Below are 15,000 nucleotides of genomic sequence, written 5' to 3'. Positions count from 1 at the left end.
CACTCAAGGTCTAGTGGAGGGGGAGAAAATATCGGCGGCTGAGCCGTGATTCGAACCAGCGCGCTCAGATTCTCTCGCTTCCTAGGCGGACGCGTTACCTCTAGGCCATCACTCCACTCCACCCCTCTTCCATTTTTCCAGGTAGACGTGTAACTCTCACTATTCCGTAAGAACCAGTCATCAAGCATGTATGCAAATAAGTGTTCCGACTGAGTGGAAATGGGAATGCATTCCAATCTGTCGAGTGGTTTCAAAATGCACTAAAAATGAAATCACGTATGGAATTGTTTGAAAGAGGCTCTGATCATAATTTGCCCAGCAGATTAGCATGGCTACCTATCACATAATCTGTACCTACACTTGGTAAAAGAACAACAACAAAAAAGTTGTAACAGTATTTTGTTCGTCGTTCAAAACACCTTTCGATTAATAACCCATCATATTCTTCAATGTTTTCATTTCATATATATATAACTCGTCTAGTTTCAAATAACTTTTAGTCATGCTGTTTGCGCATCTATTGCCACCTGTTGAAGCACAAAGTTATTTTTTTTTGTCTTCATCTAATTATCTAATCATTTTTCTATTTCTTTATTTTTCACGAACTCATGATATATTAATGTGTGTTGTAAAATTTCAAAAGTATTTTTTCGTTAAACTCTGTGTGTGTGTGTGTGTGTGTGTGTGTGTGTGTGTGTGTGTGTGTGTGTGTGTGTGTGTGTGTGTGTGTGTGTGTGTGTGTTCTTTAACACCCAAATCACAAAAAGCGAAAATGCTTGCAGTTTTATCCGATTAAAAACCAACAAAACCGACTTGATGTAAGCTTTAAAGTTTTGACTGGAGCTTTTAGCAGGATGTGGGTTTCATCTTACCAATGTTCTTTTCAACTTATGTCCAGTTATGAACAACACACATAATATTCGGTATTAGCCCCAGAATGCAAACACAAAGTTATAAACATTACACACAATATCTGGTATTACCCTCAGCATGCAAACACAAAGACAAAAAAAAGAAAAAAAAAAGATGAAGACTAAACAAAGTCACTCTTGTCATTTATTACTGTACATTCTTCAAATCAAAGTTGAGTTTACATGGATGGAAAACAAACATGCAAAAAAAAAAAAAAAAAAAAAAAAAAATCCTGGAAGATCACATACAAACACACACGCACACGCACACACACACACACACACTCACATACGCGCGGACACGTACCCTCCTCACCTCCCAAGAAATAAACCAATATCACTTACAGTGAAAAGACGTTAAACTAAAGAACGAAACAAAACGAAACCAATAAAACCACGGAATAACATAGCGTGGCAATTTCCTATTTCAGCATCCTAAATTCTGGGACCTATCCCAACGGAACATTTTCGTGCGTTTGTTTTTGCAATGCAGTCACATGAGAAATGGCATGCAGCGTGTGACACATCCCTCCAAACAAGAGCAAAAATTCACGAACGACGAGAAATAACCAAACATCATGAACAGAAACCGACACCTGTCGACTCAACCAGCCATGTTTATACATACATACATACATACATACATACATATATAAGGTATAAGGGCATGTCTGGGTTTGTTCCAATGTACCTTTTATTTACCTGTGTGCTAGCTGAATCGGTAGCGTAAGCAGCACTGACTTGATTTTGTGTACCTTGTTAATGGAGAGAGTTACCAATCTTTACTATTTGTTAATATATATATATATAACCTTTGCATGGTTCGGAGAGGGAGGTCGTTTAAAACGGAAACGGAAGTAACTCTCTGACTGGCACAAACTGAAGGAACATGTCATGCATATGGATTTTTTCCTTTTTTTTTTTTTTGAAGGGGGGATGGGGGCGTGGGGGGTCGGAGGAGGGGGATGACAAGATGACTGCATATCACTGTATCAACTGAATCTGTATCAAAATGTCAAAGTACATAAACCCTCTTCTTACCCCCGCCATGAAGGCAGCCATACTCCGCTCAGAATAAAGAGTCGAAAACCACAAACAAAATGGGTCAGCAACATCTACCGATGGTGATATCGCTTAATCTACGCACGAAAATTGCCGTCAGAATCGGTCACTGACTTTGGGATAGCAAAATAGAAAATCACCCACAGAGCTTACACACAGCGCTCTGACACACTTCTAGGCACCTCTGCATCACACTGTAAAATGCCCAGCCCCAAAGCAGGAGGACACTCACACACACACATACACACACACACACACACACACAATGAAAGAGAAGTTTACCTTTGGCGGCTTTTCCATCTCCTGTGAAGATGATAATTCAAACCAGCAGGTGCGTTAATGAATAGTGATTGATTGACTTATTCGCAGCTCACGACAGCCGTTAATGTCTCATCGGGTCGAGTACACCATACACACACACACGCGCGCGCGCGAGCGCATACACACAGGCGCACACACACACAAGCACATACGCACACACACACACACACATACATGCATACTCGCGCGCGCACACACACATACATGCATTCACACACATACATGGACACACACATACACACACACACAGCACTCCCCCACAACACAACACACACACCGAAATTCATTACAATAATAACAATCATTAACTTACCCTGAAACTAACGTACATGAAATAATTTTCTGGTAGATCTGGTGAAAACACAAACAAATAACAAAATCACACACAGCCACATCGATCGAAATTCATACACACTGAAACTGAACAAAGCAGAACACATTCACACCGAAATTCACCCAAAGTGAAACGTGCTTTCACCGAAACCTGGCATGCAATCGTGACAGTGATGGACAACTTCCTAAAAAAAAGAAAAAAAGAAAAAGAATCAAACAGCACATAAAAAACAAACCAACAACACAAAACAACAGCAACAGCAACATCAAACGCGATTTTCAGTCAAAACGCTGTGATGAAACCACGTCAAAAGGTGATTTTGATGTGCAGAAGAGAACTGAAACCTGACCAAATACACTTTACAGTACACGTGCACTCCAAACGAACACCACCCACCTGCATGTCTTGGTACGCCTGCACCATGGTTAACATGAGAACATCGCTGTCGATGTACTCCAGAACTTCCTGCAAGAACCCAGAGACCAGGAACAAATTTTAGACAAACAAATCAAGAAAATATAAAGATACCATGCTGACACTGGTCATTTTGTTCCACAAGCTTTCTACCCTTCAGTCAAGCCCTCTTCGGAAGATCGCATGCTTTTCTACTCTTGGAATTCATTCAATGGCTTCCGTGGTCGGCCGAACGATAAAAGACAACGCACTGAATTTTCTCAGTATTGTTCACAACACAAATACCGTTGTAAATGCCCCGTTTCAAAGCGGTCAAAACACGAGCACAGCTGATTCTAATGAAGGCTCATTTTGTTCATGCTGGAAAAAAAAAGAACAATCTTACAAATCTATGGAATGTAGACTTTGGCACCTATGAGAGTCACATCAACAACCTTGAAAAAACATGGTTGCTATTTGTTTTTGGATCAATCACTGGGAACACCAGACTCTTGGGAATCAGACCATCAAAGACATTTGACCAGAAAACTTGTGGGTTGGGAGGCTGGTGGCAGAGGCAAGCAATGTAAATGCCAGGATACAATACCTGAATGTTCGGTTATGTACTCCAGGCAAGCAATGTAAATGTCAGGATGCAATACCTGAATGTTTGGTTACGTTTGCTGAAGTTAAACAACGGCCCCCATCCCTACCCTCCAAGATATACGAATCTTTAACTCACTCAGTACGGCCAGTCTTCTCTTCTCCTCTACACAGACCCCTCGGATGTCCAGTGGGTGTCTGAATGACCCAACCTTTAGCTTCCGTCGTCAGAATTGTGGTATTCTTTGTCAACATTCACCTCTTCAGTATAAGAGCCTTCCGCTTGCACTATTTTGATGATGGTAATTGGGGTGAAACGCTGTTAACGTCGTCTCTTTCGCCGTTCGTATGGAGAGAGTTAAAACGCACAGGCAGAAATACACAAGTGTCCAAACTTTGTAGAACAAAGTATTCATCATGACTATATTAGGCTCAAACCCCAACAAGTGAGCAGTCTACATTCAGTAGTGTTCGAATTCTCTTAAAACAGAAACTTTGAAAGCTTGTGAAACAAATGGCACCAGTTTCTGAACTCTTATCTTTTCCTCACTCACTCACACACTCTCTCTCTGTGTCACACCTCTGTCACACACACACACACACACACACACACACACACACACACACACACACACACACACACACACACACACACACACACATTTTAAAACAAGAACAGTAATTCCCGCATCACACTCAAACGACGAACCAGGACCGGTCACAGTTACCTGCACATCAGACCTGCTTTCATTAACAGAACGCAAAAAACACCCAAAGATCCTCAATCATGCGTCTGACTCCTGCTTTAATGCAACACACTACTGTGCTATAAATAAGAAAACGTGCAAAACATGTGCACTCTACTGAAATAAAATGAGGCTGGCTATTGCATGACAATCAATAACAAAAAGTGGTGGCAGTGTTCTTTGAATAAAGTCTTTCACCGTGAACAAGCATAAACTGCAACTCTTTTACGCTAAACAGTTTACACGTTCACATGCTGAAGTAGAAACATTCGCTTATGGAATAATATAATACCAATAACATTTAAAAGAACTATGCAAATAATAATCTACAGAAGTAGTGCATACAATATTTGATTATGGATAAATTGTTTGTCCTAGTCCCGTTTACCCCGTCCCACCTCTCACACACCCCCTTCCAATATTATGTTTTTTCTTTCTCCAATCACTGACACTTACCCTCTCCATTTTACATTTTGTACTCTATCCTTTCCACATTCTGTTCTCTCTCTCTCTCTCTTCCTTTCTTAGTCCCCTCCCCCTTGCCTACCACCTCCCCTCCACCTTAAACACCCCCCCTCTTCTCTCGAACATACAGATATGTCGATTTCTAATTAATAATAACAAATCATCATTACGATAGAAATGATAATAATCCAAATAATAATAATAATATCATTTATTTTCATTCTAATTTTATCATCATCTTAGATAAACAGACCATAAATAAATACACGAAACGAACCATGCAAAACTAAAGCTGACGACTTACATGACTGATTAAGGCTGCTTCAAGCTCAAGGTACATTCATATAGCTCTCATTCGACAGCCCCCCCTCCTCCCCCCCCTCATCCCTCCCCCCCCCCCCCCCCCCAAAAAAAAAGATCCAGCAATTTACACATACTATAATGAACAAATTTGTATCGGAAAGACAAAACACGGCTACCCCACCCCACACCCCCACCCCCTCCCCAAGCCAGGAATGCATCTATCCCAAACATTGTGTGAAGGGTTATGGTGCGGACACGCTTCTCTCCGTGGGTGAATGAACAACACCTCGACATCAAACATTAATATTTTGCAAGCACACACACACACACACACACACACACACACACATACGCGCACGCACGTACGCAAATGTCAAATTCTCAGAAGCGTTATCATTACAAAAAAAAAAAAAAAAAATCGAAATATCTATCTATAGGATATATAATACATGCCTCACCACACCTTTTACTTCAACAACACCGATAACATTTAACTCAGTCACTATATATATATATATATATATATATATATATATATATATAAGCCGCTGTAAGCATGCAACAAAGCAAAGTGCATCGGAACTACAATCTCTTCAAAGCAAAGTGCACAGGAACTGCAAACACATTAAAAAGGAAAGTACAAAGGAACCAAGGCAAAGCGTATGTAAAGTACAAGCGCACTAAAGCGAGGTACATGGGAACCACAAGTACACCTCTTCAGAATTAAAACACATAAATTTTGGAACACGCGAGAAAAAAAAAAAGGCAAAAAAAAGAAAGACAAGATGGTTTTAATGGTGTCATCCCATTCCGCCTATTTCCGAATCGCCAGTCACTAAATTGGTGGTCCCTATTTGCCTATTCCCAGTTCGCCTACGTACTTAGTTGCTGTGTGTGTGTGTGTGTGTGTGTGTGTGTGTGTGTGTGTCTGTGTGTCCGCGCGCGCGCGCACGCTTGAGAGAGAGAGAGAGAGAGAGAGAGAGAGAGAGAGAGAGAGAGAGAGAGATGAATAGGCGAAACGGGAACGTCGGGTAGGCTAAATAGGACAAAGAGCCAAAACTTTCACTAGAGAGGCCACAAGGGGTGCGGCGGAGGGCATGATCACAGAGTAGGCGAAACAGGAATAGGCGAAACGGGACTATCGTCCGTTTTTACCCACAAAGCCTGTCCGGACACCCAGCGAGCACCTGTTTACGATACATTGCAGCTGAACAACTTGGCGCGCACCTTGCAAAATATGAGTATTCGCCCCTGTGTGTACACACGGCTGACAGAGCGTCATATACTATACACTATAGAAATAATGGCGATCAGTTTCCCGTCAGTGAGACCACATGCAGAAAAGCGGTATATACATATAATATAAATGCAATATGATGTTGGTGATGATGATGATTATTATTATTACTATTACTACTACTACTATTATTATTATTAACATTATCTATGATGATGATGATTATTATTATTATCATTATTGCATTATTATAATTGTTATCATCATATGCATTATTATCTATTATTATAATTGTTATTATTATTATTATTCTAATATCATTATTGTGATTATGACAAGCTGTAATTTCCTGATTGCGGAGTCAGGACGGAAAAAGTAAGAACAATAAATTATTGTATTCTCACACGTCCGAGGAATGTTCGCTGTAAAACAAAAGACAGAAAAAAAAACCATTACAAAAACAGGCGCAATTTGAGAAACAAGTTTGACCTCAGTGGACCACGCCCCCCCCCCTCCCCTCCCCTTCCCACACCTCTATCCTCCAATCACCCTCTATTTTCATTCTTGCTTACTTCTCGGATACACTTATTTATTTATTTCTCTGTTTCTGGACCTTGCGATTGGAATGAACTTCCTTTTTCGCTTCGTCAAGTCTCCCTACACTCAGCTCTTTCAAGTCTGGCCTTAAAACCCACCTCTTCCCAAAATAGCCTCCCTTGCCTGCCCTGCCTTGTCTTTAGTTTCTGCAGTATTAGAGTTATGCATGCGTGTGAATGACTGGTGCGAAAGCGCTTTGATTTGTCTCTGCACAAGATCCAGCGCTATATAAATAACATTATTATTATTATTATTTATTTGTTTATTATTATTATTGTTATTATTATTATTACTACCTTTTTTCAAATTATAATTATTATTCATTTATTTATCTATCTATTTATGTATTTTTTTTAACTTATTTATGTCCGCTTATCTATTACTTATTCATCTTTTTTTCTTTTTATTTCTCAAGGCCTAAGCGCGTTGGGCTACGCCGCTGGTCAGGCATCTGCTTGGCAGATGTGGTGTAGCGTATATGGATTTGTCCGAACGCAGTGACGCCTCTTTGAGCTACTGAAACTGAAACTCTCGGATACACGGACTTCTCGAAAAATGCATTGGGAGAAATGAGTATGATGGACTGGATAAAGTGAAATGATGGGTGTGCTTGTTATATGAAGTGAAGGATTAAAAAACAACAACAACAACAACACACACACACACACACACACACACACACACACACACACACACACACAAACAACAACAAAAAACAACAACAGAAAACCCCACCACCAAACAAACCAGGAATAAGGCAATCATATCATCAAATAAAAACATCGTCATGAATCAAAGGACACAGAGTGAGGGACCCTCAGAGAGAGAGAGAGAGAGAGGGGGGGGGGGAGGGAGCGGGGGAGAGAGGGGGAGAGAGAAAGAGTGTGTGTGTGTGTGTGTGTGTGTGTGTGTGTGTGTGTGTGTGTGTGTGTGTGTGTGAGAGAGAGAGAGAGAGAGAGAGAGAGAGAGAGAAGGGGCGGATTTCCAGTACAAAAGATCTCTAGTAACCTGCGATTTTGACGATCGTCCTGGTGTAACACAAAGAAATAAGTATGAAGGGAACTGATAAGTTTAGTCTCTAAAACACTCCCGCCCCTAGAAATAAACGTACCCGTCTATCACATCTGTACTTTTGTTCAAAGAATCTCCACCAATGTAGGTCACATGAAAGTCAAAACTATTAAATGCTTCAATTATGAAAACACGTACAACTTTGTACGGAAAATGATAATAAAGCTGGAACAATAAAATCATACAATTAATTATACCTGGGATGAGTCCTTAAATCGTGGTTAGATATTTATTTCTTTAATGAATGTTCCTAGGGCAGTTTTCGTGTTCATTGAGCGACAGCTGATTGAGAGAGGCATGTATCTCCGTGATGATAATGACACTATAGCACTGTCATGGCACTGGACAAACACACAACCGGTTAGTCAAGCGGCAAAGAGATTACAAAACATCATGAGACCATAGCTAGACTGTTCTTGTCACTCCATCCAATGCTGCTTTGAATACATGCACGCACGCATGCGTGCTCGCTCCACCCCTACCCCTCCACACACACACACACACACACACACACACACAGACAGACACACACAAACACACAGACACACACACATACCACACAAAACAAAACACACACACACACACACACACACACATATAGTCACACACACACAGACACAGACACACACACACACACAAAATGTTACGATTTCTTAAGTAGAGGTTAGGGATTACACACACACACACACACACACACACACACACACACACACACACGCACACGCACACACATACACTAAAAATGTTACGATTTCTTAAGTAGAGGTTAGGGATTGATTACGATGGCATATACATGTTAGAGGATGAAGCAGGAAAGCCATACATGCTATCAGTACATCAGACAAACCGACTGAATAATGAAAAAGCAAAACAAAAAGGCAAATGACCAAGACTTGCAAAAAAAAAAAAAAAAAAAAAAAAAAAAAAAAAAAAATCTCCACAGCAGGTTACGTCGTCAAGTCCTAATTACCACGTTCGTGGTCGGTCTCTTCACCGCGCCCTGAAAATTAACACCGTGACGATGAGAACCCAGTACATCAACAGGATTAATGAAGCACATGGAAGGGTGACAGATTCCAACAGGGGCAAAGAAGCCACCGTCGACAGCAACAGCAGCAGCATCAAGAACACTATTGACAATTATGATAAGAATAATAATGATGATGATGATGATGATGTTAATGATGATGATAACAACAGTAATAACAATACGATTGTCAGCAGTGTTCGACTCTGATCATTAGAACAGCACTGGAGGTCACTGCTGTCCCGACTATTTGGGCCAGAAGGTGATTATAGTGGAGAGTGTCTTGCCCAAGTTACATCCCCACTCTCTCGGCCAAGAGGGATTAAGGGCAGTCGGCGTTGGGATGGTTCCCAAAGGTCAACTAGCCCCCAAGGCTGCAGCACTAAGAGCCAGTGCAATCTTGCCTCCTAGTTAGAGAGTCATAGTCCTTCACACAAAGACTAAGCTATAAATGATGGACTTTGAAACCAAGGCTTTACCAAAGAGATGCATGGTTCGCGGTCATGGCCATATTAATTTTGAGGCCTGCAGTTCACGTGAAAGGTTCAGGAAAGACAATGATAAACTAAACCAGAAATCCACTCACAAAAACATAGTAGATAACTTCTGACGCATGTTCTGTACCTGAGATACTTTCCGGCATCTGAATTACACCACCCACCTAAAGAAAATATACGAACATAAAAAACAACCAAAAAAACAAACAAATATATATATTCATCTTCGGCGTTGGTTGATTGAGATGGTACTTATTAGAGTCTACAGAAAGCCCTCCCACCAGACGAGTTTCTCGATTACATGCACCAACAAGCCAGTGTCTACTGGTTTATGTCCCTTCACCACCCAAAAAAAACAGCCATTGAGCAAAGGGGGTGCACTCTTATGCAGCAGGCAAGCATGCGTTCGATTAGTTATCAGAGGCCTCGCTTGCTTTTCCCAATTTCAATCTTCCTCTTGCAAGCCCCTCGCTACAGGTTCTGTACGGGCATGGTTACCTGCGCAGAGCTAGTTGTCTGAAAAAAACAAAAACAAAAACAAAACAACAACGGTGCATTACATCAGTCTGAATGCAGTGGAAAAGAAAAGGTCTATCGCAGGCAACAGTCTGGTGCGGATGACTGGTAATGTTGTGATGCAGAACTAGTTTGCTTCAATAGGATTAACAGGACAGACGCAAAAATCGCAGAGCTAGTTTTCTGAAAAAAAAAGAAAAGCAAGAGAGACAAGGCCTTCAAGACTCACTTGTGATAAATTACGTCCCCTAGCATTAATTACAGAGTAATTTCCCTTTTTTACTATCTGCACCAAAACGTTTGCAAAATAAATAAAAATTCCATGCTGAGCAAAAGAAGTTCCTGTTTGAACAAAAAATGATAATAATGACTCCTCTTGTTGTTGTGTCAGAATAAGAGGTCAAAGTGCCAAGTTTAGAGAATACAAAAAAAATATAAATATAACAGTAAATGCAGTTTGCACATAATTAGGCTTCTTTTATCATTTTTTTGTGCCCATCCCAGAGGTGCAATATTGTTTTAAACAGGATGACTGGAAAGAACTGAATGTTTCCTATTTTTATGCCAAATTTGGTGTCAACTGACAAAGTATTTGCAGAGAAAATGTCAATGTTAAAGTTTACCACGGACACACACACACACACACACACACAGAGACAACCGAACACCGGGTTAAAACATAGACTCACTTTGTTTACACAAGTGAGAAAAAAAAGAAAAAGAAAACCAACAACGATGCAATACATCGGTCTCAATGCAGTGGAAAAGCAAAGGTCTATCGCAGGCAACAGTCTGATAAGGGTAACTAGTAATGATGGGATGCGAAACTAGTTTGCTGTTAAGCTACGGATTCAGAAGAAAATATGCACAAGCACGTTTAAAATTCACTAATACATATGTTCGTTTTTGTGTGTGCGCCTGACCCCCCCCCCCCTCTCTCTCTCTCTCTCTCTCATCTAACCCGGTAGTTCATTAATTGCTGTATAGTGTGCGCACGTGTGTGTGTGTGTGTGTGTGTGTGTTTGTAAGTGTGTGTAAGCATGCATCTGTACATGCATGTGAATTAGCGTGCTTGTGTATGCCTGTGTATGCGTGTGTGAGTGAGTGCGGATGCGCGCGTGTGCTGCTTCAAGAGGCTCAACAGGACAGACGCAAAAAAACAACTTAACAATACAACAACACTCATACAATAAAAGACAAAATACTTTGGAAGCAAAGGAGCCATATAAAGAAGCACTGTAAAGTGCAAACAAAAAATAAGTGTATCCCTGGGACTTAAAAAAACACACAAAACATACAGTAATAATATCACACATAAAATATGATCTGCAATAAAACGTTTGGAATGAAAGAAACATCACCAAGCACGAAGTTCATCTATAACGAACCATACAGAAACACGCCCACGAGAACTCTGGGAGGGGGGGGGGAGGGTTGTTGCTGCACAATTAAGCAGTGACCTTTTGAATCTTTTTGATTGTTTACACTGTACCAGCTGGACATTTATATGCACACATGGAACAACACATCACACCCCCCCCCCCCACACACACACACACACATCAAGCCACACACACACACTCACACACAACACCTAGCCACACACACACACACACACATACTACATACACCAAGCCACACGCACACACCACAAGCCACACAGACATACACATACACACCACACACACACACACACACAAACAAACACACGCACACACACACACACACCAAGCCACAAACGCGCGCGCACACACACACACACACACACACACACACACACACACTACATACACCAAGCCACACGCACACACCACAAGCCACACACACACACACACACACACACACACACACACACACACACACACACACACTACATACACCAAGCCACACGCACACACCAAGCCACACAAACACACGCACACCTACACGCACACCTACACACACACACACACACACACACACACACACACACACACTACATACACCAAGCCACACGCACACACCACAAGCCACACACACATACACACCACACACACACACACACACACACACACACACACACACACACCACGCCACACACACACACACACACACCACACCAAGCCACACACACACACACACACAACCCTCCCCCCACACACACCAAGCCACAAACACACACACAACCCTCCCCCCCCCCCACACACGACACACCAAGCCACACACACACAACACACACACACACACACACACACACACAACCTCCCCCCCCCACACACACACCAAGCCACACACACACACACACACACACACCCACAACCTCCCCCCCACACACACCAAGCCACACACACATACACACACACACCCACACACCACACACACCAAGCCACACACACACACACACACACACACACAAACACACACACACACACACACACAACGCCACCCCTCCACACACACACCAAGACACACACACCCACACACACACACACACACACACACACACGAATCGGGTCCCCAATGCTCCAAAACCGCATGGTGAAGCCACATCAAGTCAAACCAAGTGCCACAACACACCACTATAACGCGTGTCACGACTCAAACAGTGTCCGTGATGTCAGAATAATACCAAGGCTAAGAACAACGGAAACAACAACCACCATCATCACAACAATAATATACACATACAAATGATAACAACAACAACAACAACAATAGCAATAATAACAACAACAACAACACTAATAATACTAATGATGATGATGATGATAATAATATAAAAAAGATAATGATACTAACAACAACAACAACAACAATAACAACAACAACAACAACAATAATCATGATAATGATAAACAGATAAATTAATTTAACAAACAAACAAACAAACCAAAAACCAAAATAACAAAAAAAACAACAAAAAAACACAAAACAAAACAACTCAACCCAACAACAACCATGAATGAATAAATGAATAAATAAATGAATAATAACAATAATAATAATAATAATAATAATAATAATAATAATAATAATAAACAGATAAATTTAACAAAAAAACAACCCCCTCCCCCCAAAAAAACAAACAAACAAAAAACAACAAAAACAAACAACAACAACAACAAACAGACACCAACAAAAAACACACCAAAAAACGAACAAACCATGAATAGATAAATAAATAAGTAAATAGATAAAAAAAAAGAAATAATAACAATGATAATAGTAATGATAATGATAAAAGATATCCTAAGCGTTTTTAAAGTTATCAAAGTGATTCACAATAAAACATTAATCAGACACAAAGCGAAGGTGCAATAGCCGAGTGGTTAAAGCGTTGGACTGTCAATCTGAGGGTCCCAGGTTCGAATCTCGGTAACGGCGCCTGGTGGGTAAAGGGTGGAGATTTTTCCGATCTCCCAGGTCAACATATGTGCAGACCTGCTTGTGCCTGAACCCCCTTCGTGTGTATACGCAAGCAGAAGATCAAATACGCACGTTAAAGATCCTGTAATCCATGTCAGAGTTCGGTGGGTTATGGAAACAAGAACATATCCTGTATGCACACCCTCGAAAACGGAGTATGGCTGCCTACATGGTGGGGGTAAAAACGGTCATGCACGCAAAAGCCCACTCGTGTACACGTATACGAGTGAACGTGGGAGTTGCAGCCCACGAACGAAGAAGAAGAAGGAGAAGAAGACACGAAACATACATACTGACACACACACACACACACACACACACACACACACACACACAAAACAACCAACAACAACAACAACACACACACACACACACACACACACACACACACACACCAACCAACAACAACACACACACACACAGACAGACACACACACATCAATGAACACATCAAACACACACATGCAACATCTAACTACCCAGCCACAGCCTCTATCCCACAGCACTGCACACCACTACCTACCACAGCACTGGACCGGGTGACGTTTACGTTTCGCTGCTGAAAATTACCAGTGTGAAGAGAGGGGGAGATGGATTAATCTTTTTGTGTGTGTGTGTGTGCTTCACATGCCTTCTTCTTCATTGGCCGGAAAAAACAACCACCACCACCCATCCCCCCCCCCCGCCCCCTCCCGTCTTCGTCTTAATTTTTCACATCAATTTTGCAATAAATGCAGTTTCTGTTTCCTATGTAGTGTTCCACGTGAGATTAAAGCAGTCTTATAACAAGTGCTCACAGTTGACTATTCTCGTTTCATGGACAATTTTCAATAATAGAACGCAAAGAACGCAAGAACGCAAGAATTTTATTGTATAGGCCATATGACCCGTTACAACAGATCATGCGGACAATGTCAAAGTGAACCTTTGTTATAGCAGACTATGAACATAAGAAAGAAAGAAAAAAAAAAACAACAAACAAAAAAAACAACAACAACCAACAAAAAACAAAAAAAAAACAAACAAAAAACCCCCATAAACAACGTCGATTTGCATAATAAATGTATCTTCCAATGTCATGGAGGCAATGCTTTTCAATAATAGAGTACACGTGAAACAAACCAACAAACGAGAAAAAAAAGGAGAAAAAAAAGGAAACAAAGAAAAGGGAAAAGGTTTGCGATGCTAAACGACCGCGGTGGAATGATAAATAATAGCGCTTTAATTCATTCCATCGTGTCCTTGAATCAATCAAAGTTTATGATAATTCTCTGAGGCACAGATGAAATGTATATTAGGCAACGCCTTTCGTCGTCTTCTTCTTCTTCTTTTCATTTTTAATGCCTTATTCTAAACGTGATGTGTTGCTATCTGTATTGTTTAAAGTTGTGTTTTCATACACTACACACACACACACACAAAAAGAATAAAAAATGTTTGGAAAAAAAGGAGAGAGAAAGAACGAAAAATGGCCCAAAGTCCATCATTATATACTTTGAAAACCACCCCTGC

General features: G+C 41.0%; 1 protein-coding gene across 6 annotated transcripts in view; it reads right to left on the bottom strand.

The window, feature by feature from the left end:
* LOC143289215 (inositol 1,4,5-trisphosphate-gated calcium channel ITPR3-like) overlaps nt 1-15,000 on the bottom strand; it is a 216,364-nt gene that overhangs the window by 35,171 nt on the left and 166,193 nt on the right. The window contains exons 59-62 of one of the 6 annotated variants that reach the window (XM_076598162.1): nt 14,012-14,047; nt 9,014-9,043; nt 3,025-3,093; nt 2,256-2,276 (exon numbers count right to left, since the gene is read on the bottom strand). In XM_076598162.1, the coding sequence (XP_076454277.1) occupies nt 2,256-2,276; nt 3,025-3,093; nt 9,014-9,043; nt 14,012-14,047 (156 nt within the window). Of the gene's footprint in view, nt 1-2,255; nt 2,277-3,024; nt 3,094-9,013; nt 9,044-10,065; nt 10,084-14,011; nt 14,048-15,000 lie in introns of all 6 variants that reach the window. The other 5 variants (XM_076598163.1, XM_076598164.1, XM_076598166.1 and 2 more) reach the window with 5 other exon arrangements.

Source organism: Babylonia areolata, chromosome 13 (genome assembly GCF_041734735.1).
Source record: "Babylonia areolata isolate BAREFJ2019XMU chromosome 13, ASM4173473v1, whole genome shotgun sequence".
In the NCBI taxonomy this organism is placed as follows: Eukaryota; Metazoa; Mollusca; class Gastropoda; order Neogastropoda; family Buccinidae; genus Babylonia; species Babylonia areolata.
Note: the sequence above shows the minus strand (reverse complement) of the source record. Positions and strands in the feature narration are given on the sequence as shown.